This window comes from Drosophila tropicalis, unplaced genomic scaffold (assembly GCF_018151085.1).
Source record: "Drosophila tropicalis isolate 14030-0801.00 unplaced genomic scaffold, ASM1815108v1 contig_158, whole genome shotgun sequence".
NCBI lineage: Eukaryota > Metazoa > Arthropoda > Insecta > Diptera > Drosophilidae > Drosophila > Drosophila tropicalis.
In genome coordinates, this window is record NW_027172602.1 from 11,984,645 (window position 1) to 12,011,297 (window position 26,653).

General features: G+C 39.0%; 6 protein-coding genes across 8 annotated transcripts in view; 2 read left to right on the forward strand and 4 right to left on the reverse strand.

The window, feature by feature from the left end:
* Positions 1-5,475, reverse strand: part of LOC137584945 (frequenin-1) — a 36,194-nt gene extending 30,719 nt beyond the window's left edge. The window contains exon 1 of the mRNA XM_068300556.1: positions 5,398-5,475. Coding sequence (XP_068156657.1) covers positions 5,398-5,475 — 78 coding nt within the window. The remainder of the gene's footprint in view (positions 1-5,397) is intronic.
* Positions 5,476-5,957: 482 nt separating this feature from the next.
* LOC137584955 (uncharacterized) lies at positions 5,958-6,264 on the reverse strand. Its single transcript, XM_068300568.1, has one exon. The coding sequence runs from the start codon at positions 6,262-6,264 to the stop codon at positions 6,001-6,003; it is 264 nt and encodes an 87-aa protein (XP_068156669.1). The 3' UTR covers positions 5,958-6,000.
* A 411-nt stretch (positions 6,265-6,675) lies between these two features.
* On the forward strand, positions 6,676-12,111 carry nod (no distributive disjunction). The gene is made up of 5 exons (XM_068303731.1): positions 6,676-7,578; positions 7,647-7,810; positions 10,156-10,361; positions 10,433-11,059; positions 11,498-12,111. The coding sequence occupies exons 1-5, from the start codon at positions 6,717-6,719 to the stop codon at positions 11,604-11,606; spliced, it is 1,968 nt and encodes a 655-aa protein (XP_068159832.1). The 5' UTR covers positions 6,676-6,716; the 3' UTR covers positions 11,607-12,111.
* On the reverse strand, positions 7,573-10,040 carry pkm (Pinkman). The gene is made up of 2 exons (XM_068303730.1): positions 8,188-10,040; positions 7,573-8,116 (listed from the first exon to the last, which is right to left on the reverse strand). The coding sequence occupies exons 1-2, from the start codon at positions 10,011-10,013 to the stop codon at positions 7,837-7,839; spliced, it is 2,106 nt and encodes a 701-aa protein (XP_068159831.1). The 5' UTR covers positions 10,014-10,040; the 3' UTR covers positions 7,573-7,836.
* A 1,642-nt stretch (positions 12,112-13,753) lies between the features above and the next one.
* Positions 13,754-19,260, forward strand: GstT4 (Glutathione S transferase T4). The gene is made up of 4 exons (XM_068303736.1): positions 13,754-14,160; positions 18,380-18,666; positions 18,735-18,870; positions 18,941-19,260. Exons 1-4 carry the CDS (start codon positions 14,043-14,045, stop codon positions 19,108-19,110), a joined length of 711 nt encoding a protein of 236 aa, XP_068159837.1. The 5' UTR covers positions 13,754-14,042; the 3' UTR covers positions 19,111-19,260.
* A 263-nt stretch (positions 19,261-19,523) lies between these two features.
* LOC137587365 (serine-rich adhesin for platelets) lies at positions 19,524-26,444 on the reverse strand. 3 transcript variants are annotated; one of them, XM_068303733.1, is made up of 5 exons: positions 26,090-26,444; positions 25,372-25,896; positions 24,128-24,285; positions 23,226-23,418; positions 19,525-22,965 (listed from the first exon to the last, which is right to left on the reverse strand). In XM_068303733.1, the coding sequence occupies exons 2-5, from the start codon at positions 25,438-25,440 to the stop codon at positions 21,247-21,249; spliced, it is 2,139 nt and encodes a 712-aa protein (XP_068159834.1). In that variant the 5' UTR covers positions 25,441-25,896; positions 26,090-26,444; the 3' UTR covers positions 19,525-21,246. The 3 variants fall into 3 exon arrangements, with proteins under 3 accessions (XP_068159835.1, XP_068159834.1, XP_068159833.1); XM_068303732.1 differs by having other exon boundaries at positions 25,372-26,444; XM_068303734.1 differs by lacking the exons at positions 24,128-24,285; positions 25,372-25,896; positions 26,090-26,444 and adding an exon at positions 23,483-23,592 and having other exon boundaries at positions 19,524-22,965.
* Positions 26,445-26,653: the final 209 nt, after the last annotated feature.

Below are 26,653 nucleotides of genomic sequence, written 5' to 3' on the forward strand. Positions count from 1 at the left end.
TCATATGTACCTTCTATTCATTACATTTAATATATATTCATAAGTATATTCATACCAAACAAACAAAAAGTTCACCAAAACTGAATGAAATGAAATAATGATCATAATAAACTAATTTAACAGTCGGATTTTGTTAATTTATTTTGATTTTTAGATGCTTTGAAAGTGTAACAAATCTGTTTTGCTTTGGCTTCATTTTGATTTACTCCTTCTCTTCATTATATCGGAGAGGAAGCTCAAAAAAGGCCATAACTATTCAAATCAAAAATCTTATTCATAGAATGAGTCTTTTCTTATATCTTTATATAAAGACTCTTTAGCCTTAAGTTCTAAAGGTTAACGAAATTTTTCAACAGAATGTCAATTCCTTTCTGTTCTTTATTGTTCAAATAGTCTGCAAGTATATCCTTAAAGCATTAAAGCCGAGACTAACCTTAGGTTACATCTCTCTCTCTCTCTCTCCATTTAAATTCTCCTCTATATCTATGATTTTTGAAATATATATTAAGCATAAAATCGCAAATATTTTACTTGACTCGGCAACTTTTGCATTTCGCTTGATGATTTCTTGATTCTACTTGATTGAAAATTCAATTGCTTGATAATACGATGGCAAAGTAAATTTGATGCATTAAGTGCAAACTTAATGAATTAATCAAACCACCCGCAGGCACTTGAAGTACATAAGTTTATCATAAAAGTCAAAACGGAATGAGTGAGGGGGAGGGTGGTGGAGGGGTTGTGTAATAGGTGATGCCCACGAAGGTGGCAAGTTGATAGGGTGAAAGAGTGTGAGTGGGTAGAGGGGGGGCAGGGGAGCTTAGCAATTGAATGCGAGGACGAAGCGAGGGCGTAACAATTCATGTAGAATATTGTTTATGAATTCAGGCTAGGCTATCGGCCAATCTACACACTTATACAAGCACGCATACGCACACATTCACTCACTTGAGTGTGTGTGTTTCGTAGCATACTTTCCTGGGCAATTGATAAGCAAAAGTCGTTGGTATGGGGGCAGGGGAGTCCCCATTCCCGAGTTTGCTTATGATTAAAGTTTCCGTTTGTTTGTTGTTCTTCTTGTTGTTGTTGCTATTGTTATAGGGCCTATTGTTGTTTTTTTTTTTTTTTTGTTGTGTGTTCCAGTTATGCACACATTTTATAGCTGTCCACTTCCGGCCAAGTGTTTGGTCAAGAAAAAGTGTTGGCCAATATATTTTATGATTGCATTTATGGCGTTGGTCAGCAAATAAATTGAATTCCTTAATTTCTTTTGTTAATGCTGTAAATATTTTTAAATCAAAGATACGTGCCTCAAGTTCAGACAGTTTCTTCTTTTTTCTGTTGGGCCAGTTTACAAGTTTTGTTTGCTTGGTGGTTTCCTTTTTGTGTCATTCTTTTCTGTTTCTTAAAGTTTTTGGTCAAACTTTCCTCTGGCCTTCTGTCACGTTGTATTTCATTCGGTTACATTTTGTTTTCCAACTTTAAGGCTTTAAATGTCTAAAAAAAAAAAAAAAAAGAAAACGAAAACATTTCATGGGGTTTGGGGTGTCGTGGGTGAACTGTCAGCGGTTTGAATGCTATGGCCAAGGTGGTTGGCCCAAAACTTAATTGCTTAATAGTCGAGACATCAATAAATCAAACAAAAATGCGCGTAAGCATAAAATAAAAGCAGCGACAACAAAGCACACAAAGAGTCTCATAGTTAGTTCGACTAATTTTGGTCAGAAATAGAAAAGGGGAGAGACACAGAGGGGGTGGCTGGGAGAGAGAGAGAGAGCGAGAGAGATGGGCATCATTTGAACCTTTGTAGTTTTGTGGAAGTTGGAGTAGCTGGTGTTGCGGCTGCTTGCGCAAATGCAAACAGACTGATTGATGGCGGTAAGTGATTTATTTATGTTAATGCGTACGAGAACCAGAGAGCAAACGCACAGAACGTCTTAGTATTTACACTGGCCGAAACGTTAACCAACAAGAAACACCACAAACAAACAAACAAACAAGCAAACAAAGAATTAAGCTTGGCTAAATTTTCAATTAATATTGTCTATTAAGTATTATTAACTAGCTTATAAACCATATGCCCCTGAATATTTTCGTTAGAACTTGTCATCTCTTTGTCTACTTGAGCAAGAGGGTGGTTTAATAAGTACTTAATCTCACCGCCTAAAACACAAAGTATCATGTAGTTCATTCTAATCATCGGCCTGCCAGAAAGAAGTCAGACATAAGCCCGCATATTCCAATGGATTCCTCTTGAATTGATTGTTTCTGGGGCTTTGATTTTGTTTACGGTGTAGCTTCTTCCCCTTCTGATGTTCAGTTTTTTTCTTTTTTTGATTTTTTTTTTGTTTTGTTTTGTTCTCCACCCTCCTCCACCCTCAAACCACGACGACATTTTCACCTGCGACATTCGTTGTTGTACGTGATTTGGAGCGACGATTAATCAACTCTGTGCATGCCTGAGAGGATGTAGGGTAGGTGTGGCAAGGAGCGATAACATTGCCAACGACAACTGGCGCCAGCTAACATCCACTCCCCCCCCGACTCTGCGATCCGTATAAAACCATAACCATTCCCATAACCAAATCGAAAATCCTCGAGTTTTTATTTATTTATGCTGCAACTAACGCAAAAACTTGTATAAATACTTGAAATATTCCGATGTCAACAGTCTTATTTGAGCGATTTACCATTCCCCACACCCCCCATTTTCAGCCACCACGTCTTGAATGAGAGAGGAAGGGGGGTAGAGTTTGACTGAGTTTGGTAGTGTTGAACGACAAGTAATACCGGGTTTTTGGCCAGGCGACAAGAAACGCATCAAATGAATTTTAATGCTCGTCCATGGGGAAAGTTTCAATAATTAATCAGACAAATGGCCATAAGTAAAAGTACAAATGGCAAGAAACGTAGCGAAAATATTTTCCTGTGCCTTTTCTTCTTTTTTTTTCATAATGTTGTTGTCGTTGTTGTTGTTGTATGCCTTTTCCCTTTGGTTTTGCCTGCACATCAATTATTGAAATCCGAAATTGGAGTTGTATATGTTCAATGCGAAGGAATTATTTGTCATCATCTCGTTTCTTTAATATAAATGGCAAACAAAGACTGTTTGATAAATGAATAATTATAAGCGAAAACCTTAATACATTAAAGCAAACACAAAAAAAAAAAAAAAGGAAATATATATGTATAAGAAAAAGCAAGTTTAACTAACTTCAGTTTACTCAAGCAAATGTCTCTCTCTCAGGTAATGTATTGGACCAAACAAAGTCTCTTGTCTCTGTCTCTTGAGAACTTTCAAGTTATTTTATAGAGGCTAAAACTAGTTGAGAATTTCTACATTAAAGTTCATCTCACACTTATCTACAGATGAGATGAAAAAGTGACTCTATTTTAGTGACGGATCGGGGTCTGTGAAAAGGAATGGGAAACTCAGACCCCCCCTCACCCTGAAGTATGCAATAAACAGTCCATAAGAAGCTTTTGATCTGTATCATACTGTACTTTAGTCAGTTTCCTACCGATTTATCAAGAATTAAGCATAGTTTGCAATGTGGTTGAAAATAAACCAAAAACAATTAACCAAAATGTTGCCAACGCCTCCTCCAAATAAAAGGATTACTCTCTAATAAGAAAATTAAGATCCAAATTCCTAAAAGCAACCTGGCAATTCGTAAACGGATAACAGTGTTGACAATTTTGTCGCCTACCATGCCATTACATTTGTTCATATTTTTCTGATACCCTTTCTCAAACTATATGCAAAATGGCATATGCAATTCGAGCTAATGTTTGGTCTAATGTATTTCGAAAAGTCAAGGTTAAAAAGTTACTCTCTCCGAATTTTTGAAATTATTTCTTGACGAATGCCCAACTAAAAAGAGCGAGTAAAGTAGAAGAAAAACATTTGCCTGATGAAAAATCCAACAACCAGATGAGATGGAGAAAAGCAAAGAGTAGGTAGGGAAGGTGAAACAAACCAACAAACAAAAAAAAGGCCATATAAAGTTAAAGTCAAAAAGGGAGTAAGGGAAGCGAGAGTTCGTTGTGCCTCAAAAGTTCATCCCCAAATCTACATTTGGTGTTTGTGTGTGTGTGCTTTTTGCGAGTGTTTGGACTGTTTGGCGCCTTCATGGCTATGGCCAAGGGAGCAGCAGCCTCAGTAGTAGCAGGAGCAGCAGGATACGACTAGTAGTAGGTAACGGGAGCGGCGGCAACGAGAGCAACAAGAATAAACATCAATAAGAATTTTATTGTGAAAATATTTGTTGTCCTCTATGTCGTGGCTCTGGCTCTGGTGCTGGGTCGGGGGCATCTTCTTTTCTCCTTTCTTTCGATGTTGTTGTTGCCTTTTTGGTCTCTCTCTGTCTCTCTCTCTGTCTGTTTGTCACTCCTCTACAACAACATGTAGAGAATGCCTCACCGTATTGTCATTGTATTTGTTGTTGTTGCTGCTGCTGCTGCTGTGTTTTTTCTTGTCTTACACGCGTTGTTGTTGTTGTTGTAGTTGTAGTTATGGCTGGTTTGCCGTTTGCCTTTTCCGTGACCTTTTGCCTGGCGACGCGTGAACGATGACGTCGACGTTGGTCACCAATGCCTTGCCACCCCCATCCCCACCCTCCCACAAGCCTCTTCCCATCTGAAATCCCCTCTCGCCCTCCTCCGCCGACGAGTCTCGAGCCATCAAATTGATGTCACGTTTTTATGACGCCGTTGATGAGTCGTTATCTTTGATTTCGGCACGCAGGCTCGTCCTGAGAAATTGTTTGCTCTTAGTTTTGTTTTTTGCTGTCCGGGATATACTTCGTAATCAGAAATGACCAAAATGCAGGGGTCTATTGGTGTCCCCGAGACACCAATACATATAATCCAGTTAAACAGAGAAATCCAGCAGTAGCCAAATAAAATCACGTATACGCAATGTGGTTATGAGAAAAACTCTCTCAAATGGGTACAAAAATCCAGGCGACAGGTTTCACTGTATTTCTAACTACTTGCCATCGGCCTACAGGGTATCACGAAGTCGGTGCTGCCTTTCATTTCGAATCAATGAGCCTTTTAGTTTTTGTTGTCTGCACGTCAGGTGGTTCCTCCGCCGTTACTCTGCTGCGGTCGTTACTCTCGTACTCGTAATATTGCCCGTTTTGTTTTTGTTTTTAATTTACGCCCAGTTCAATTTGGATTTGGTTTTCTTTTTTTTATCTCATGCTCATAATTTATTGTTGTTGGTGCAAATTACAATAAAATATACGAAAACAACAAAAACAAACAAGAAAAAAGGAACAAAAAAACAGCTGTTACTGCTGCTAACTCTGCGGCCCTTTGTTTCATCGTTGGCTTCTGTGGTATAGTATAAAATACAGCTGGTTGCCCAGGCAGATGAGAAGAAAACCAAACATGATTTCCATGCATATCATAGTGCTGGCTTTGTGCGTCCTGCGGCCAAGTTTCGCACAAATCCTCCACGGCGGACATTGTCCTTTGGTGAAGTTTCCCGTCAAGCCTGGACAAACAATTTGCGAACAAGTGTGCTATACTCCGGGCACACGGGCTGCTCCACAATTTATCTGCAGTCGTGCCAGACGCGAGGGATTGGCCGTCCTTTGCGGCGGTGGCTGTTGCAGATCGGGCAGAAATTGTCTACGATTGCTGCGTACCTAAAATAGAAAATGTATTTTTGTTCAATTTCATTATGTAGAATAATTTAAAATAAATTAACTTACTTTAGGACTTACTTGTGGGACAACAAAATTGTTATGAATTTTTCTTGTTCATCCGAAAGTTCCTAGAATATCCGAGAGTATCAAATTAACAATAATTTCAAAGCCTATATAGAGTTTATTGTATGTAGCTACATTTGTATATTGTTTTAGCATTCGATCAGTTAATTTAAACAACTTACAAAAATAAAATCAAAGTATTTTTTTTTATATTTAAGACTGTAATCCATTGAGGGCTTCAATGCGAAATATTTGTATTCATATTTATGAATAGAATTTTTCATCTACACATAGCCAATGGAACACAAAATCCTTGTGCATTTCTGGCATAGCCTCGTTGACAATGACAACCTGTTGGCAGTTTCCAGCAACGAGTGCTGAAATCCACACAAAATGACTCACATCGGCACAGGGGATTCTGTCGCCAGTCGCATTCGAGTGGACCACATTGAATTGGTCGATTTGCTTCCTGGTTGGCCACAAGCTGGCTTATACCCAGACTGAGGAGGAAAAGCCATAATAACGTAATCGATGACTCTGACATTTTGGGCTTTAATAATATATTTCGGGTTTTCAACGAACTCTATTTATACAGCACAAAAACAATTAACCGGCCCACATCTGTTTTCAATGAACAAAAGTTATTTATTAAATTGATCGTATTATTGTTTATCTATAAAATGGACCTCGAACTCATCAGAGGATGAGGAGCAAGAGGAGAAAATTTAGTGAATTCTTAATATAATCATTTTTACGTTATGATTTTAAATTGCAAGTTTGAACTATAAATTTAATAACATTTGAGTTCGTAACTGTTTGTCGGTGTTCCGACTGTCTGGCAGCACATAGTGTTATAAATCGATAGAAAAGCGTTGCCAGAGTGCGAATAAAATGTGAAATATCAATGCTATCGATATTTTCGTTCAATAAAAAACTATCAATGTACGTACCATCTCTAGCGGCTACAGTTAGACGCGAAATGCATTTAAATTTAAAATGGACGCTAACAAATTGAGTACCGTCCGCATAGCAGTAAAGGAGGCACCTATTACAATCCGTGGAAGTGGTCGCTTTAGTACAAATGAAAGCGTTGTTCATTATCCACCACAGTGCGCCAACTCAGTTGTTGTGGGTGACAATGCTTTTAGCTTCGATTTTGCCTTTGGACCCACAGTGTCTCAAAGAGACCTATACAATATACTTATCCAGCCGATGGTGGACAAAGTTATGGCCGGCATTGATTGCACAGCCCTGGCCTATGGCCAAACGGGAACTGGCAAGAGCTACTCCATGGGCTTGGCCTACAGTGATTTCTGTGACGAACAACATTTGGGGATTGCTCCACGCTGCCTCAAAGCCATATTGGATAGTCTCTCGCAGGAACAGGAGAACCGCATTATTTCTGCTCAAGTATTCGCTTCTTTCATCGAAGTCTACAACGAAAAAGCCTACGAACTGCTTGGCACACAATCAACCCAGATATGCTCGCGCGGCCAGAGATTTAATGGTGGCATTCAGTTGGCCATTCGGAGTCAGGATGATCTGCTGCATGTGCTAAAAGTGGGCACACAGAATCGTCATGTCCGGCCTACCAATATGAACCAGAATAGCTCACGTTCCCATGCCATTCTCACCATTTATATCCTGCGGCCCAATCGCTCCAAATCGGTGCGCTTCAATATTGTCGATCTGGCCGGTTCGGAGGGTGTTCGGCGTACAGGCCATGAAGGCATTGCCCGCCAGGAGGGTGTCTATATTAATCACGGCCTACTTTCCATTAACAAGGTGCTAATGTCCATGTCCTCTGGCCATGCTGTTATACCCTATCGAGATAGTATCCTAACCACTGTGCTACAAGGTAAATCCTTTTCTTTTTGGATTAAATCATCATAGTATATATTTCGAATGGTGTACTTTAATCCACAGAATCGCTCAATGCCCGCTCATTTCTTACATTATTGGCCTGCATCAGTCCGCATGCCTGCGATCTTGCTGAGACGAATTCCACTTTGTATTTTGCCAAGGGAGCCAAGCGACTGAAACTCACAAGAGATCAGAATAACCTTATACAAGAGCAACAACAACACAAGGTATGAGCAGCATCAGCAGAAACTAACTAAATGTATTCATTGTCCACACAATCCATAATGACATCCCGCATGCGCTTCTTATAGAGGTCCTCATTACCAGAACCGAGGAAACCAGCTCCCTTTAGGCTTGTAGTGCCGCCAGCTTCGATGAGTTCGCTTATTGCCTGCAAATCGGGCACATCTTGGCCACGCATAGTGACAATTGGTAACACCATCATGGCCAAGAGCAGACCTACAGCACATTTTGATTGCAATTGCTCATTGAATGCCTGCAAGGGGAACAGCTCATCAGCTGACTCACCCAATCTTAAAAGGGAGAGAGAGAGAGAGACATAGAATGATAATATGCATTTACTTTGGAATCTCCTCTAGCTAACCTAGTCAATTGTTGGGCCATTTCTGTGTAGTAAGTCTCCAGCATGGATTTGTAATACTTTCTGCGAAAATCTCTAGATGTACAGCTAAAAAAGAAATATGCCAGATCCGTAATGGGTGAAGCATAACGCATTAGTTGCCAATCAATAAGACGGACATCGAGTGGTCGTCCCCCTTTATTGTCGTTGTCCTGCTCCGGTTTACTGAGTCTATACATGATGTTGTTGTTCCAGCAGTCCCCATGGCAGACAACGGCATACGGTTCACAATTCTTACCACCAATCAATGGCAAAAGCAGCTCAAAAAATGTACCAAGACCAAAATATGCCTCCAGGCGTTCGACATAGTGATGATCCTTCACCGAGCACAGTGAGCCCAGGGCACTCTGCTTAAGATTCTCGAAGTACACGCCCAACGAATGATCGTCCCGCCGCTGTTCGAAAATATCCACAAGACTCTGACAATGCTTCAAACGGTCCGGCCATTGCTGCTTCATGGCCAGAGATGTGGCATGAAGCTTGCCATAGGCTCGCATCACCAAACGAACACATTCGACGGGTAGTTCAGCGAACCGATCATGCAAATCGTAACCGGCGCGACACAGATCTTCCAGCACAATACACTCGTTGGGCTCATCCAGGCGACAGGCCTGACAGCGGGCATACTGGGTGAACTGCTCCTCAACTGGCACATTTCGTTCTTCTTGAAACTCTGCCACAAGAGGCAGAAAGTTCTCATAGGCCAACGATTCGCGTAGAAAGCAGGGTCGGGCGAAAAACTGTTTGCGCCTCACGCTATTCTGTGGTGGCAACTTGAGCACCAGACTGCCTTCCGGCCTCACACAGATGCGCCAGACGACGCCCAAGTAGTTGTCACCCTTGGCGCTGGCCCGCTCCAGTTCGAATTCAGTTGATATGCGATCGGGCCAAAGTTTTTTCAACAATTCCCGTAGAGCTTGTCGTACAGTGTCGTTTGGCAAATCCGTTTGCTCTTCACGAGACACTTGAGAAGCTTTTTCTTCTGTGTTCTCCACTCGATTATCGGGCTCAGTTAAATGTACATCCTTAGATTGTTCCACCTCCTTTTGATCTATAGCCAATGTTCCTTCATTTTCCTCGTCCTTTTCAGGTTGTTCTACAATTTCTGGCCTAGCTTCTTGTTCTGTATTCAATTCTCGTTCTTTTTCATTTTCACAGACACTAACTTCTTGCTCTTCCTCTAATCGTTCTTCCAGATGTCTTTCTACTCGTTTTTCTACTGCTTCCAATGAACTCTCTTCTAATATAAACGAATCTTCTGTTTGTGTTTTATCACAATCTTCCAACTGTTGCCTTTGGAGTTCTTCATTTTGTAGTTTCCTCTCAATCAATTTGCGTCTAAGCAATTCCTCCGATTGTTCCTCATTTTGTGGATTTCCCATCGGGCTTTGATCGATCCCCTCATCAGGTTCCTCTTTCTGCAATTCCTTTATCGTTATTTCTAACTGTTCCTCTTGTATTACCTTGTTTTGTTGTTCTTCCAACAGCTTTTCATCCAATCCCTCGTCCAGTGGTTCTTTTTCCAATTGTTTGGCTTGCTTCTCCTCAGTTTGTTCGTTTCGCAACTCGGCAATCTCTGGCTGAGGCAGAGGATCTTCCTCCAATGCATTTCCAATCTGTTCCAGTTCTTCATTGCTCTCCAGCAAGCGTTCATTTTCCTCCGCCTGCTCCTTCTGCACCTCCTTAGGGTCCTGCAGTGCGCTTACGGGTAATATCTGCATATCTCCCTCCGCTAGATTCATCTCCAGCTGCACTGGGCCAACGCTATCAACTGACTCAACCACTGACATGTTTGCACAACGCCTTAGCACATAGTGATCTCCATGGAGCAGCTGCTTATATAGAAACTAACGCAATAACCGCAACAATCGACCCACCATCAATAACCGCAAATTCTCAAACTACTCCGTATCAAATTTCTTTCACTTTCAGCGCTTCGCTGCGGCTACGACTACGATGCCCACTGATTTCCGGCGACCCTTGCCCAGCTCGACGGCAATAAAGCGCCCGAGACCCTTAAACAACAACACCAGCAACAACAGGGGTTTGTCCAGCTTCTGTTCACCGCCGAAAAGACTCAAAAGTTCACTTGTTCGCACCCGCTCCGAGATGGGTTTGACACCCAAGGCTAAAGAGCAGTCAGTTGGAATCCTAAACCATTATCATTGCATCACATCGTTTCTATATCAATATTTTATTTGTGTTTCAGTACTCGACAGGAATTTATTAGAATGCGGCAGCAGCCAATATTAATGGATGATTCGAATTGCATGTCCAATCGGATTCCATTCCCCACATACGCAGACTATCTAGAGCTGAAAATGAAGAATGAGGAACTGCAACGCCAACTACATACAATCACACAGGAACAAAGACTGAGGCAGGCCTCATCAGTGCTCAGCTACGAATGCAGTTCCACCCTTTGCTCGATAAACGAGGAGCAATTGGGAAACGAAGCTCCCCCCTTGTTTACCAGCAGTCCGACAAATATAACTGGCATAGCGCCCATATCGATAATAAGTGACATAACTTCATTGGACTCTACCATTGTCAATGCACCCGTCCAAGAGAAAGTTCCCGCAGATGAGACCAGAAGACCAACTTCACGGCGTGCCGCACGTTTGACTACTCGCAGTCGAAAGCTAATGACATCCAATGATCAGGCAATGCAACCTCGTCGCCAGAGTCTGCGCATTGCCATGAAATCGCAGAGTTCACAGTATTCTAAAGAGATTTCATCAAACATCTTGCGACTCTTTAACAATGGAACTCAAAAAGAATTGCAGCAACTACCTTTAATTGGACAAAAAACCGCCTGCAGCATCATCATGCAACGGTAAGCAAACAATTTAAATGACAATTTTCAAATTTATTACAAACAATTCACAAAGATTTTCCTAGCTCTTGGCACAATTTAAACTTTAGTCTAACTATATACAATTAATTCATGTCCATAACAAATTGAAATTTCAAGAGATTCGTTTGGACTGATTATTATTTCATCTACTGCAGATTCTTTGTTGATTATGATTAATTAATCTTATCATAAGTAAAATTCCAAATAGGTTAGGAATGTTTGATGCAAATTCTTAATCAAATGTGAAGCGATACCAGTTTCAATTTATGAGCTGAACTCTGTAAATAGACTTAACAAAACATCAATCTTATCTGTTGTATATATCCTATATACTACGCAGATTTGGCTTTGGATTTATAGTTTACTTTAGGACAAGTTCTATAAACTGTTTTTATTATTTTTGTTTAATTTTTTTAGACAAAGATTGGGATCGTTTGCAAACTGGAAACAGATTCAGAGCCTGCCAATTTGGCATGGATCCTCATGGAAACGCTTTGTGGCGCATAATTGTTTAAATATTGATTAGAATTAAAATATGTATGTTTAAAATGCTAGTGTTAGTCAAACAATTAGATGTAGAATTCGTTTTGTGTGCAAATTACTAACAATAAGATGAAATTGATCAATTGAGCCAAAACAAATAGCTAAAATATTTATAGAAAATCTCAAAAATTATTAAAATCAAATGTATTGTCAATGAGTTGACATAAATTAATTGTTTATAACAAATTGTTTGGAATATCTATTGATCGGCCATAGGCTCTCTCTCTCTCTCTTTATCTCTCTTTTATATATATATAAGTACATCTAAGTGTGTATAGGTTTGTTATTGCTCGTTCCGCGAGTGTGTGTGTGTGTGTGTAAGTTGTTTAACCACTTTATGACGGCAAAATGCATCTTAAAGATACATTTAGTTAATGGCCAGAGACAAAAGGCGCTCGTACTTCGTTCGATCGTTTCGAACATTGGATCTTTAGTTCGTTTGTCTTTCTACCAGTTATCAGCAATAATAATAACAACAACAACAACAACCAACCAACCACTGACCGAATGTACTCGATATACATATACATATATAGGTGACTGTAAGTGTTTGTTGTTATTGTTGTTGTATTTGCTATTCAGTTTGGTAAACAAGATAACGTTTAGTAGTAAGTACACCAGCAAAAACGATGAATCTACAATGACTTTTAGTATGTATGAAGACATTTCTAAATACTCGTATTTAGAGTTTGTTTCTTTCTTCTTTTTTTTTTGTGTTTTTTGCGACCCAACCCTCCTCTTTAAAATAGATAAGGTATAAATTTGATTGGAGACCCAATAATCAAGAGTCCCCCAAGTCAAGTACAAAGATCAGTACACAAAGCCAAAGAGAGAGAGAGAAGTTGGGAGAGGAATGAATAGAAACAGTAAATCAAAAAGGAGAAAAGTGGAACGAATACTATTTTAATCAGACTATAATAATAATGTCTACTCATGCAGCATAATCTCTCATATACTTGTGTCTACACTTTAGTTATAGTCCAAATGACAATTTGATTCATATTGAACAACTACAATTGAATGAATATAATGTATAATAAAACATCTCTTTGTTAAATCGAATATTTATATAGAAGAAAAAAATCCCAGTTACTTAAATGCCCATAAAAAACTGCAATTGAAATTGCAATATAAATAACTTTTTAAAACAAATCAAGATTAATAATTATTGCCAACTTTGAGTCTTTGACTACAAATCGAATGTAAGTATAACTCACTTACTCACATTCATTCACATCTCAGACAGATGAACACTGCCACACCCATTTTTCTCCACTCTCGTTCTCACTCTCTCTCTTTCTCTCACTTGCACCACTTCCCCTTAGGTGTCAACCAGCTGACTCTTGAATCGAACTCCAAGTGCATTCCGACCCACCGACCGACCGATCGGCCGACCAACAATAACAACAATCTCTCATCTATAAAATGCGCCGCAAAAACAAGCTCCGCGATCCCCACACACACAACAACAACAACAACACCAGAAAACAACATAAAACAAAACTGAAAACGAAAAGAAACAACAACACAAAAACAAAAATACCAACAGAAAAATGAAAACAAAATACAAAATATTGTCACAATTACTTAAATCAACGAATTACTTAATACCCTGCGCTCAGTTTTGATAACGACAAATTTAATTTAATAAGGAACGATTTCCCCAATGGCGGTTAGATGGCACAGTGTCGCCACCTAGGGCGAGGAAACCTTTGGGATTAGCTTTGGTGATCTAATATTATTCTCAGGAAATGAAAGACCTCCATCCAGATTCTTCTCGTTTCGGAATCGACAAAAAAGGTTTTCAGTTTCAAATCATTTCAAGAAAGACTTCATATCTTAGGATTAATAAATTTTAGATATGTTTTTTTGATCGGACTATATAGCCGGGTATAACTCATATATGAAAGGGTATGAAAAGCGAAAAAAAAATAACAAACAAAAGCAAAAAGGCAGACAACGCAACGGAACGACGACCGGCTTCTTTTTCATACGCTGCTTCTATACACAACATTTGGCCCCTCCATCCCCCCATCCCCCACCCCCATCACACAGTGCACACCTACATGCACACACACACACACACACACGCACAATTTCATTTAAAATGTCGCAGTCGATGCGGCTTTGAGCTCAGTCTTCAAACAACACTCGAAGGCGATTGATCGAACGAGGAAGCGAGGAGCGAGCGAGCTGAAAAGGAAACTAGTCAAAATAAAAACAACAACATAAGAAAATTTTAAAATTTGATTTTGAAATTATTGGAATTTAGAAAATTAAATTTACTTGCAATTGTTTGTGTGTGTGTTTTTTTTTTCTCTTTTTTTTTTTTTTTTTAAATTTTAATTTTAATTTCTTGTTTTCTCGGCCTATTATTTTTGTTGTTTTGTTGTTGTTGTTATTATATTGGAACATTAAAATGTCACAGCCTTTGAAATTTTATTTTGATTTTCTAAATCAATCGAGTCGCGCTCTATATATATTCCTGGAGGCATCCAAAATACCCTTCGAGGCGATACCCATTTCAATGCTGAAAGGTGAGTCCATTCGTTCGTGTATAATTCGGGAGTGAGTGAGTACGTGCCCACTGACACATTTCCAATCCCAAAGGTCGACCCCGACCTCGAGCCACACACACACACACGCACACACTCTCCCACTTGTGTAGCCGAATTTCTATGCATTTCCATAATATCAGCTGTCCCCTTTCATAACATTTGTTTCGTGTGTGTTTCGATTTTCGAAAACTTGACAAAACAAAATTTTCCGCTCATAAAAACAGACGAAAAACCAAAAATTCCATTGTTTAAAACAAAAGGGAAAGTGCATTTAACATATGTCTACATAATTCGTGGCTAAAACAAAGCACTTTAATATTTTAAACTGCATTTTATATTAGAGACTTAAAACATAGAAATTGTAAAGAGAAAATGGTTCGAAATTCGACTAGTTTTGGCCAGGGAAATTAGATAAATTTCAAAGGATCCCCCCTCTCTTAATATTCTGTTTTTTATTCAGCCAAGTTTTCAACTTATACAAAGAAATATTTTGAACCTTATGGGAAAGGTCTTGTTCTCTGATTTCTTTTCCAAGTGATTAGTTAAAAGATTTAAGCCAACTTCTAATTTTAGATTTTGAGCCAAAAGTTGCCTCAGTATTGCACTTTGGATTGAAGGCATATCTATGTATATAGCATATGTACATACCACTTGATCCGAGTTGCATTTATCAATCATAGTAATCATAAAAGAAAACAAAACTCAAATACGGTAAACAAATAAAAACAAAAATCTACACTAAAATTTATACAAAAATTGAAAAACTTGAAAGATTTTTTAGTTATGTATATTCGTGGTAGGATTAAACCATAAATACAAAGATATAGATAAAGAGAACTTTACATATATAGCTTAGATCTATACTAATTGTAAATGCCATGCGATTTCTCTCAGTGCACTTGGCCAATGGAGTGCAACCTAAAAGTCGTGTCTTTAACCTGCCCAAGGTTGTCTAGAAAAACTAACAACACTCGATGCGTTTTTTACAACATTATTGTTGTGTGTTTTTTATTATTATTTTTTGTTTTGTAGTTTCTTTTAATACAGTTGGATTTTGGTCAAGTCTAAAGTCCAAACTGAGAAATCAAGTTTTCAAGCTGCATAAGGAAGAGCTTTAAGAGGGGTTCAGAGTTTTGAGCTTGACTTGAAGCTTCACGTTAAGCAGGTATTAGCATATAGAGATACGACACGAGATTGCGGATATAGTTAAATGCAATAAGATATAGTATATATAGAGAGAGAGAGAGGGGGAGAGGGAGAGTAAGTGTGAGAAATGCAACCAAGCTGATCCCAAAGGTGGCAGAGGAAGGGAGCAGATCGTGTTACCACCTTTAATGATCATATGATCAGATTATTTATGTATCAAGCTAATTGCATTTTTTGCATAAATTTCTTTAGTTTATGACATGACGATGATCTTGTCCCTTGCCTTCTTCACGTAACCTTGACCAAATCAAAAGACAAAAACCGAAACCGACAACGAAACGAAACGAAATGAAACTTAAACTCTTTAAGTTTATTAACATCTGTTTTTTTTGTTTATGGATAACTCAGGTGCTAAAACCATCTTGCACCTAAGGCACGCTTCGAACAGAAAAGAACTGACAAACAACACGATGTATATACATATATATATTTATATGTATGTATCATTATTATTTAGCGAATTAGCGGCAAGTGGCAAATGGTGTCCACATTTTCAAATTAACCAACTGAAAGTTGTAGCAAAAGCATCGAACTTATATTACCCATCAACAACAAGTGGATAAAGGATAGGACAGCCAAAGGATATATGTAGGTCGATCCCTTGTTAACTCCAGACAGTAAAAGTGAACAAGTAAATGTAGTCACAAATTTGTCATAGTTAATATACCCACCCACCAGAGTAAAAAGGGTATGCATTTTGTTTTGCTTTCTTTCTTGCTTTTATCTGTACAAATTTGAATGAAGAAAATAAATAAAACCAAAAGCAAAATAAGTAGCATATATGTATAGAAGAGAACTTTATCAAATTTACCTTTGTTTAACTTTACCTTGCAATACTATAAATAAGTATATAACAAATATGGCAAAGAAGAAGAAAACAAGCAAGCAACAACCAATTAACTCTGGATAAACACACTGATTTATATATATAGGTAAATATCGGGGAGCTTTTATGACTTTGAACCCCTTTTTCGGTTCACTTTTGATCACATCAAATGGCTGACGACAAAAAAGGATGCAAAGGACTTTCTAATCAGTCTCTCTCTGAAATACTTTTCGAAGTTTATGTAAATTTAACTTGATTTTAATTGAAAACAATCTTTTGAGCCCTCGTATTCAATTCAATCTGATTTTTATATAGAGCCATAATCCCACCTAATTAGGAATTCGAAGTTTATATCATTTAAACTCGACTAATTTCGATTAAGTGAATCTATGTAAATGAATAAACGAGTCATTCAAAAACTGGATGAATGTAAACACACTCAGAATGATTTATGACTAGATAATAGCTTAAAGATTAAAATTTGGTAGAGTATTTCTTATTATTTATATGGCAATTCGCTTGGTCATTAAAGGGTATCAAAAAAAAGTCCATTTCAATGGCTCCTTGCGCTTATTTATTATTTGTTTTTATCACGTTTTCGAATTTTGATTGAATATCCATTTCATTCCATGCTTTTGTTGCTACATTTGTTTGTTGCTGTTGTTGTTGGCCTTTTTTGTTCTTAGCATTTCATCTTTTTTCACATTCCTCGTTTAAATGTGCTTGGAAATTATTTAATTTTGCTTTTTTTTGAAGGGCTTTAATCACGTAGGCAATGGCTGGAAAAACTAAAATAGACAAATTGACCTTCGACAATGATTTTTGTTTAATTTGCTTGTTGTTAGTTCTTATCAAATGTATAATATATACATATATAGCCCACATATACAATGAACACAATCCTATTCACTTGACATTTTCGAGTGGCAGCCAATTATAAAAAATTGAAAAATTGCTCTCATACACAAATCTAATCAACTTGCTGACTAATCAATTACATTTTCCCTGCAATTTTATTCTAATTATCATTCTAATCATCATCATCATCATCATCAACCAAATCATCGTCATCCTATGAGCAGCGCACATGCATTTAATTATAACTTTCTGATTCTAGCAGATGGTTATTGTTGTTGTTTGTTTTTTGGTTTTTAATTAGTTTGGTTATTTTTTCCATAAGAGCACGAGAGAGAGAGAGAGAGAGAGAGAAAGAGACCCTAGCAATGCCCTAAAGGTCAAGTTTTGTAGGCCATCTGAGTGTGATTCTTCCTTCATACTTCCCACATACATTCATATATATAATCTATATTTGTATTAGGCATCGACACTTGCAATTTGACTAAAATGAAGCAAGTCAAAGTTCCCAGAAAACTCTAAAAAACACAACTATTTCAACACTCTTTTCTATATGATATTGTCTTCCCATGTGGTCAATTCAAGAACTTGTCTAAGCTATGCCAGTAAAAAGCTTAGGATATTAGATTTCATCGCAATAGATTTAAAATTGAGCATTTGAGATTGACTTGAACAGACGGACATGGGGCTATCGGATTAATTTCTCATGAGGATGATGCATTTTCCAGATTGCAACTGTTGGCTCAGTAGAGATCTACTAAATCTATATATTCCACCTTTGGTTCACCCCACGATCCAGCCATACTGAAATATAGTTCAATCAGGATTGTGTGTTCAGATCATATCAATAGATAAGTACATATATATGTATGTATATAAATCGGATGAGTCATTCGAAAGTCAAACATCAAATCGATTTTGATAATAATTTTGTTTATAGAAAATAGATTTATGAGCACAATTCCTGACCACCTGAAAATTCATATTGGTTGAACAAAGAGATGAACTTTTCGCGACGACATTGACAATGACATTTAGATTAGAAAAACGAACACAAAACCTTTAGATATGGGTCTCTGAGACCCGCCCACTTCTTGTGTTTGTGTTTTTTTGGATGATAAGCCCAAAAGAAAACAAACAAAATTATTAATTTTAGTTTGGCACGTTTCTGTTTTCGTTGTCAACTTCATTGTGATCACGCCATTGATGATCGATTAAATGTGATTATTAGGATCAGACGATCTTGATGTGATTGTGGTATACATACATATGTATTATATGCTTATCTCAATGTCTTTCTTTTTGCTATAGGTGAGCATTTAACTGGCGAATTCCGTGACAAGGTCAATCGTTTCCGTAAGCTGCCGGCCATAACCGATCATGGCTATCAATTGTCCGAGAATACGGCCATCTTTCGCCATTTGGCACGAGAGAAACTTGTGCCGGAGCATTGGTATCCACGTCGCCATCTCGGCCGTAGTCGGATCGATGAGTATTTAGCCTGGCATCAATCCAATATGGGTGTGGCATGTACGGAGTATTTTCAACAAAAATGGCTGGTTCCATATCTGCAAAAGACGCGACCATCTGATAATGCGGTAGGTTTATAAATATCCCCATAATATCTGGATCGAAATCGAATTGAAAATCTTTCTCGCCTCACCAGGTAAATGTGGCTGGAAAGCAATTGGAGCACACACTAAACGACTTCGAGCAACTCTTTCTGAATTCACGTAAATTCATGATGGGTGATAACATATCCTATGCCGATCTCAGTGCCATCTGTGAGATAGATCAGCCCAGTGAGTAAACCAAACCGAGTAAAGCCAAACTTTGTTCAATTTTAATCAATTTATGGCCTCTGACTTGCAGAATCGATTGGATTCAGTGCCTTTAAGAATCGCAACAAGTTGGCAAGATGGTACGATTCAGTGCGCGAAGAATTGGGACCCCATTACAAGAGTGTTTACGAGGAGTTCGAGTCTAAGCTGAAGCTTAACAAGCAGGGCCAACAAGGCGTGGCCCAGGCGCAGGCGCTGTAAAATCTGATTTCCACTTAATATATAATACCTATATATATTATCTACCTATATTTGTTATATATTTAACTGATCCATAAGAGAAAACTAAAACTGTTTATGTAATTTATAATTTTCTTTTGAATATTTTTCAATTTTTTTATTTTTATTTTACCTTCGCTCGATTTTTTATTTGTTTTATTTTTTTTTTTTTTTTTTGTGTTTCTCTTTTCTGTTTTCTATTACAACAATTCATTTTGCTTTGAACATTTTGCAAATTTTCTTTTTTTGTTTTGTTTTCTTTTTAATTGTTATTGAAACTTTTAATCATTATTATCATCATTATTATTATTATTATTATTCATATTATAATTAATTATATGTATATGAAATAAGCTACAACTAATTAAGTAAAAATGTAAATGTGTATTAAATAAAAACGAAACGAAAGATAGACAAACTAAATGAATTTGGTGTAAATGCGCTTAAAAATATATATTATCATATATGTATATACATATATATTTAGTTATTTTCATTTTCTTTTGGTTTTTGAATTCAATTAGCTGTTGCTTTTTGTTATTTTGTTTTGTCCTTCATCATTTCAAATTAATTTGTTAGACTAAAGTTTTTTCTGTTTTCGTTTTGTATATTGCCTTTTTCGGATTGTTTCTTGTAGTGCTCTCTGTCATTGTGTTATTCGATTCGTTTCGTTTCGATTATTCAAATTGTAGCTATATCCTTGCAGTATATATATTTGTATATGTTCGTGATCAACAGAAAACGCTAAATCGCTAAGCGTCTGAACTCAAAAGACAAAGTATGTCATACTATAAAATCTGTATTGCATACTTTGGGGCAGGTGGAAGGGCTGCCAGACTGTAACATTCTTCCATTGGATAATTGGCGCATTTTTGAAAATATGCTCTAAATTCTGATCGGACATCGACTACTTCAAAAGCCAAACTGCAAGGGTATGCGAAATTCGGTAAGCCGAATATATTTTTTTCCGGTATATATGTATGTATATTGTTCTACTATAGTATTCATATTTCATATCTCTGCGTTTGTGTGTTTCTTTTCTTTTTGATTTGCTTTATTGTGTAATGTGTTGTGTTTTGTATTCGTCTTCAGTAGGGATTTTTGTTCTTTGTTTTCTTTTTATTTTATTTTTTTATTTATAGTCGAAAAGGCACTGCTGCACTCTAAATTTGCTTTCCCATTTCTCATGCTTTTTCTATGTAACATTTTAAATTTTTTGTTGCATTGTTTTCTTTGCATTTTAGTCTTTTTTAACTATGTTTGTTTTGTTTCTTGCTTTTTGCGTGTCTGAAATTCCCGAATGCCTACAAAGTTTTTTTCCTTCTACATGGATTTGTTAAAAGTCAACCAAGAATAACTTCTTTGGGGATGATCAAAGGAAAAACAAGTCTAAGCAACATTTATACATAAGATTTCTAGCTGAACGTTCTTTGACTATATCCTATATTTAACCGTCTCTCGTACAGGAAAAACATAAAACTCAAAAAACGGAAAGTTACTCAAATTTTTATATCGTTTTTACTAGTCTAAATTGTCTGTTTGTTTGTCTTGCAGGCGGCTACTGTTAGGGCAGGGAATATAAGTTTTTGTTATAGGAACACGATCCATAAGCAGATCGGACAAGCCTTTCACATAAAAAAAAAACAACTCTTCTTTCATATATACATACATGTATGTATTTGCATATACATTCGTGTTTTCATATATTTTCATATAACTTTATATCTACACCAACTGTCTATATCGAAATTTATTGAATTAAAGTTTGTGCACAAATAATAATAAGATTTGATCAAAACTATGACACAAGTCCTTGTTTAATTTATAATACGAGAAGCTGAATGAAAATGGAAACCGTTTATAAATACACTTTCAAACTGATTCCTTTTTGGTTAGTTTCTTATAACAGGACTTCCAATTGTCCTCACACAAAATACCTTACATCTTATTGGAGTTCCATTGAATTGTGTGAAATGCGCAGAAATTTTTCAAGGACTTGAGAGCATTTTTCTTTCCAATGTTGTAGTTTTGATTTCTAATGTTGAACGTGAAGTTCAGTTGTTTGTTCGAAATTGGAAATTGAAAATCTTATAATATAAAACTTTCAATTCACTATTACTATTCCAATTCGTTATGGTGACGGACCCGTCCCTGACCCTGCAGCCGACTTCGCGTTTGAGCCTTATTTTTAGTGTTGATTTTGGCTCTGCCTCTGGCCCCTCCTCTGGCGTTCTTCTCCAATTCAGGGCAGCCATACACAACGGCATCATCATCGTCATCGTCGTCGTCGTCGTCATCATCATCATTTTCCTCATCGTCGTCCTCGATAACATCCTCGTCATGCTCATTAAGCAGCAATGGACTATCATCGCCCAAACGATTCGGCGGCAGACCACTGCCAGGAGTTGTGGGAGCCGATCGCGAGATCCAACCCTTGCGAGCCACACGACCGCGATTCACAAAGAAACTGGCACCGCTGACGACACTGCTGACAGGACTTTTCAGTACACAACGTTGAGCACCACTCGAGCCGGAGCCATTCGAGGATGTGACCAGGGCGGCCATTGGTATATACAGTGCTTTGTTAGGCGGCTTGGGGGCATAAAACTTTTTACTCTTTCCCGATATCGAGGAGCTAGCTGAAACGGAGGCGGAAACAGATCCAGAGCCAGATGTGGCTCCTCCTGGCGTGGCTGCTGCTGGCGTGGATAGAGTGTGCTGAAGACGCGGTTTTGTACCGGTGACAGGTGTGGCTGTTGCTCCTCCTCCTCCTCCACCTCCAAGTAAAAGTTGTTCATAACTGACGCCTGCCTGCAATTGACGTATCTGATCGAGTATTTCTCGCACCTCACCCGTGGGACTGGTGGCCTGCGGTGGCGAACTTGGCGTTCCAATATTGGCCAAACTGCTGACACCAGAAGCTGCCGAACTGACAGTGGTCCCAGATGCTCCGCCGATTGCGCCTCCCACTCCTCCAGCAGCCGCAGCAGCCGCTGGGCCACTCAATTGGCAGCAAGTATCCAAATTGTGTAAGGGATTCGGCTGAATACAACCATTACTATAGATAACTGGTGTACCACCAGCAGCTAGACTGCTCAATGATGCCGCCTGCGTGGCTGTGCCACTAGTCGGAGGCACTCCGTCCATCATAGTCGAACCCAAACCGGCCACACAGCTGTTGTTGACGAAAATATCACTGAGACTGCTGCTACTTGTGGCCATGTAACGGAAATGCTGATCACTCTGCGACTGCAGATGATAGCCACCCATTCCCGAAGACATTCCCATGCCCGATCGCACAGTCTCCTCCGGCGAGAAATTACCGCTCTGAGAGGATTGCAGTCGTGTGCTATACAGAACCCCATTGCCACCTAAAGCCACTGTGGCATAATGTTGGGCCTGAGCCTGCGCCTGAGCCTGTGCATGGGCCTGGGCGTGAGCCTGCGCCTGGGACTGCATCTGTGCCGCGCTAGTTGAACTATCAACCAATTGGGAAGCGGAACGCGGTAATCCATACTGTCCGGCCATCAACTGATTTGATGCCACGGCAGGTGGCTGCTGCGGCGGCGGCGCATGCGTCACATAATGATGTAAGCCCAATTCCGGACTGGCTGCCCGAGAATAGGGCGGCGGCACCAATGTATTCGCCTCATTTGCATTGCAAATGAAACTGGAACTCAATGAGTCCACTGTGCTGGCGGCACTCAAGGACCCAGCGGGCCGTACAATATAGTTGCGAAAATATTGCACCATAAGGTAGCTGGAACTGCCGTTCCCTTTGCCATTGTCACTGTTGCAGGTGAAGACGAGCGGATACAGATCCGGTTTGGAGGTAACCTGCAAGGGACAATAATGAGAAGAATATGTTATAGTAGTCCGATCTGGTCAACTTAACCTACTTGGGCCTATAGAAAGGTTAAAAAACAAATTTCAACTCAATAGTTTTTGAATTAAGGACGGGAGATCGATTTAAACAGACCGACTTGGCTTTTTGGTTTAGCTTTTTTTAGATTGGAGTGTTCCCACTTTCGAAATCTCTTTAATTTCTCCTAGTGTGGTTTTAGTTTACATTTGAATACTCCTTAATAAGTACTTACCTCTGTGTATGGCGGTGGCGGATGATGAAATGAATTACAACGGCTATATTGAGGCGGAGCATAGCAGGAACCAGCTGAATCGCCCTCGGATTGTGTGTGATGCTCATTGAAGCCCCAGCCGCAAAGGGTTCGCCGCTTCTTCCACAGCGAATAGGCACACAAGATGGCCAAGATGACGGCCACAACAACGCACCTGGGGAAAGAGAGAGAGAGAGAGTTTCTTAAGAAATAGTAAAAGAAATCGTTGTTGGTCTTACTGCTCCGTTTGCAGTTGACGTGACTGAATGAAAAATCCCATAGATGAATAGAAATAGAGATTGAAATTGAAATAGCATATAGTTCAGATGGTCCTGCTGTTGCCGTAAACAAATGCCAACTGCCTTTTTGGCGACTCGAGATTTGATTATGTGAACAAGAAGAGCAAGAGAGCACAGAGGGCAACAACGAACAACGGGTGGTCGGATGGTCGGTTGGTCGATTGGTAGGGCCTCATTAGTTGGCATTGCCATTTTGGCCCGCTTTGGGGATTGGCTGGGTATGGTTGGGTATTGGCTGATTGTTGTTTGTGGAAAGCAAACATGGCAATGGAGGCAATGGACGGGGGGCTGGGCTTGCATAAGCCCCATCGACTTGACTTGACTTGCGACTTGACGCAAACCGGCGACGGGGCCACCTTTTGCTGCTGCTGCTGCCAATAATAATATCTCGTGTGGCATACAATGCCAATCAGTTGAGAGCCCTCCGTATTTAGGAGGGCCTTGAACGGTAACCTCATGGGAGCTCATGCGCCCGATTTGACCATGACGAGCCAAGACCAGACCAGACACATAACAAAAACCCAAAAAAAACATCATAAGAAACCCGGAAATTGTCTCGATCTGCCGATCCGACTTATAACTTACCAAAAGAACCAATGACTGATGAAAAACAAATTCAGCACATGCTCCGATGGTGGTGGCAATTGTCTTGGACCACCTTGATATGGTGGACAGCAACCCTGGGTGCAGCATTCCCGTGGCAGGGAGCAAATATGTCCGCCCTCACAGAAGCGAGCGGTTACCTGGCAATAAAGAAGAAAAATGAATAAATAAACACATGGAAATTAGTCTCGTCTGTCGTACTATCTGCCTGTCTGTCTGTCTATCCATCTGTCCGTTTGTCTGTCTCTCTGTCTGTTTGTTTTTACTTGGAATTTGAATGCAAATGTCATTGTCAATAGCAAAACAAAGAGGGAATGCAAGGGGGTCTAAAGGCTAAGGGTAAGGTTAGTGAGACCAAAGACAAATGTTGGAACACAACCAAAGAATGTCGTCATCTTGATCAAGTTTTTAGGACTTTTGACCCCTATACATAATCATTAATATTATATATATGAATAATTATTCACAATGGGCGGGGCAGGCCAAGGGAAAAACTTGTATGGTTAAGGCCATTGTTGCTCCCTGTGGAAATTGTAAGTTTCATTTTTATTAATAATTAATTAACTAGTTCCAAACGAGTCTGAATTCCCCCTTAACCGTTTAGCCTTTGGGCATATGAAATGTGGGAAATTTGCAATAGCCATCTCAATTTATTTATTGTTTTCTAAACATACATAATATTAAAAAACAAAAACACATTGTTTGCATTGAAAAAACGAACTATTTGACTCACTATTGCATACTATTGAGGGCACACGAGCTATTTGACTGTCTATTGCATACGTTAGTGGGCAAACTTCCTTTGAAATTCACATTTCAAGATCCGTCACTGATTGGTACCCTGTTGATTTGTTTCAGCTTAGGTTGAGTGAACCGAAACACAACACGCAAGTCAATTATGAGCAAAAAACAAAGAAAGAAACACATTTGGCCAGAATGACTTGTCTATTGATATTGATCGGAAATTTGACATATTATAAATATTGAAATTCTTGAAAAAATCCTATTGGATGGGTTTCTTAAAATATTTATTTTATATTTAAATTTAAGTGTGTCCAAAAAAATGCTTAATTCAATGGGGAAAACCCGAGGAAAAAAACATGCAGCATTTATGATATTACGCTGACGGTGATTTGGAGCGGGGTGCAGGGAGGGATGATGTTTTCTAAAAGGGGTGCAGGGTGGGGGGCAAGTGACGGGGGCAAGTGAGTGGGGCTTGAACTTACATTTTGTGGCAACAGCAGCAGGAACAGTAGGGGCAGGGGCAGAAGCAGCGGAGCGTGTAACCACCACATGGTGGTCCTGCCTGCCTCTAGCTCTCCCTTTGTAGTCTTGCCTCGCTTCCTCTTCCTCTTCCTTTTTCACTTCCACTTCCTTTGTACTGTCTGTACGTCCGGACTGGCGCCAAATGTCCGTGCCGTGGTGTGTGTGTGTGTGTATGTATATGTGGGGCTGGCCTCCAAGGGAGGTTGATTGTTGAAGTAGAAGCGGGATGCAGGTCGGAGTGGAGAGTAAATGTTGCAGCAGCCTCTCTTTCTCTCTTGCTATCTCTGTGTTTCTCTCTCTATCTCTATGACTCGCTGGCTCACTCACTCTCTTCTGCGTTTTAAGTCTCGTGTGATTTGTCCTTTTGTTTTGTTTTCGTATCTGTTTCTGCTGCTTTTGTGCTACTTTCTCTCGTTGTTGTTGTTTTTGTTGTTGTTGCTGCTGTCTCACATATACACTCACATGGCAGGGCGTTTTGTTTTGTCCTTGACAGACAACAACGACAATGCAATTTTCAGCTGCATACTTTTGTGCGTTTTGAGCTTAAAATCTTATATAAAATGATACACAAAAAAAAAAACACCACAGGACTCAACACAATATTAAATTTCTAAAGTCTATTAAAAAATTTGTTTCACCATTACACTGGCGCACACACACACACACACACTAACTCACTTACTCGAATGGCCAAGAAAATTTTCTTTCTGTGTGACGACACTTTATTACCCACCACTCTATACTCTTTTTAATCATTTCTTCTTTATTTGTTGTTGATGTATTTTCACTTTTATGCAAAAAAAAAAACCAAAAAAAAGTATACAAAACAACAACAAATTTAACCAATTGTATTCCTTTGGCAAATGTTTATGGCCCGCCCTTCACCCTCGAGGCATACACAACTTCGTTGGGCAGCAGCAGGAGTGGGGAGAGCAGTGAGAGTTTCGGTCTATAGCCAGAACGTGAGCGAGCATTTAGCGTGGGAGCGCACACAACAACAACTGACCAAAAAATTTCGGGGTTTTTTTATCGTGATGTTAACGGATTTCTAGCATCTGCGCTCATTTGTAGGCAACGGAAAGCTCAACTGTTAGTCTGGCAACCCTTAACAATTGTTGCGTTACGTTTCCGAAACTAAATGCCATAAATCTTATTTGCCCATATGAAAAAAAATTAATATTAATTAAATAAAATTAAATAATTTGTTATTCTGTCATTAATGCAAATGTCCTGTTAGCAAAT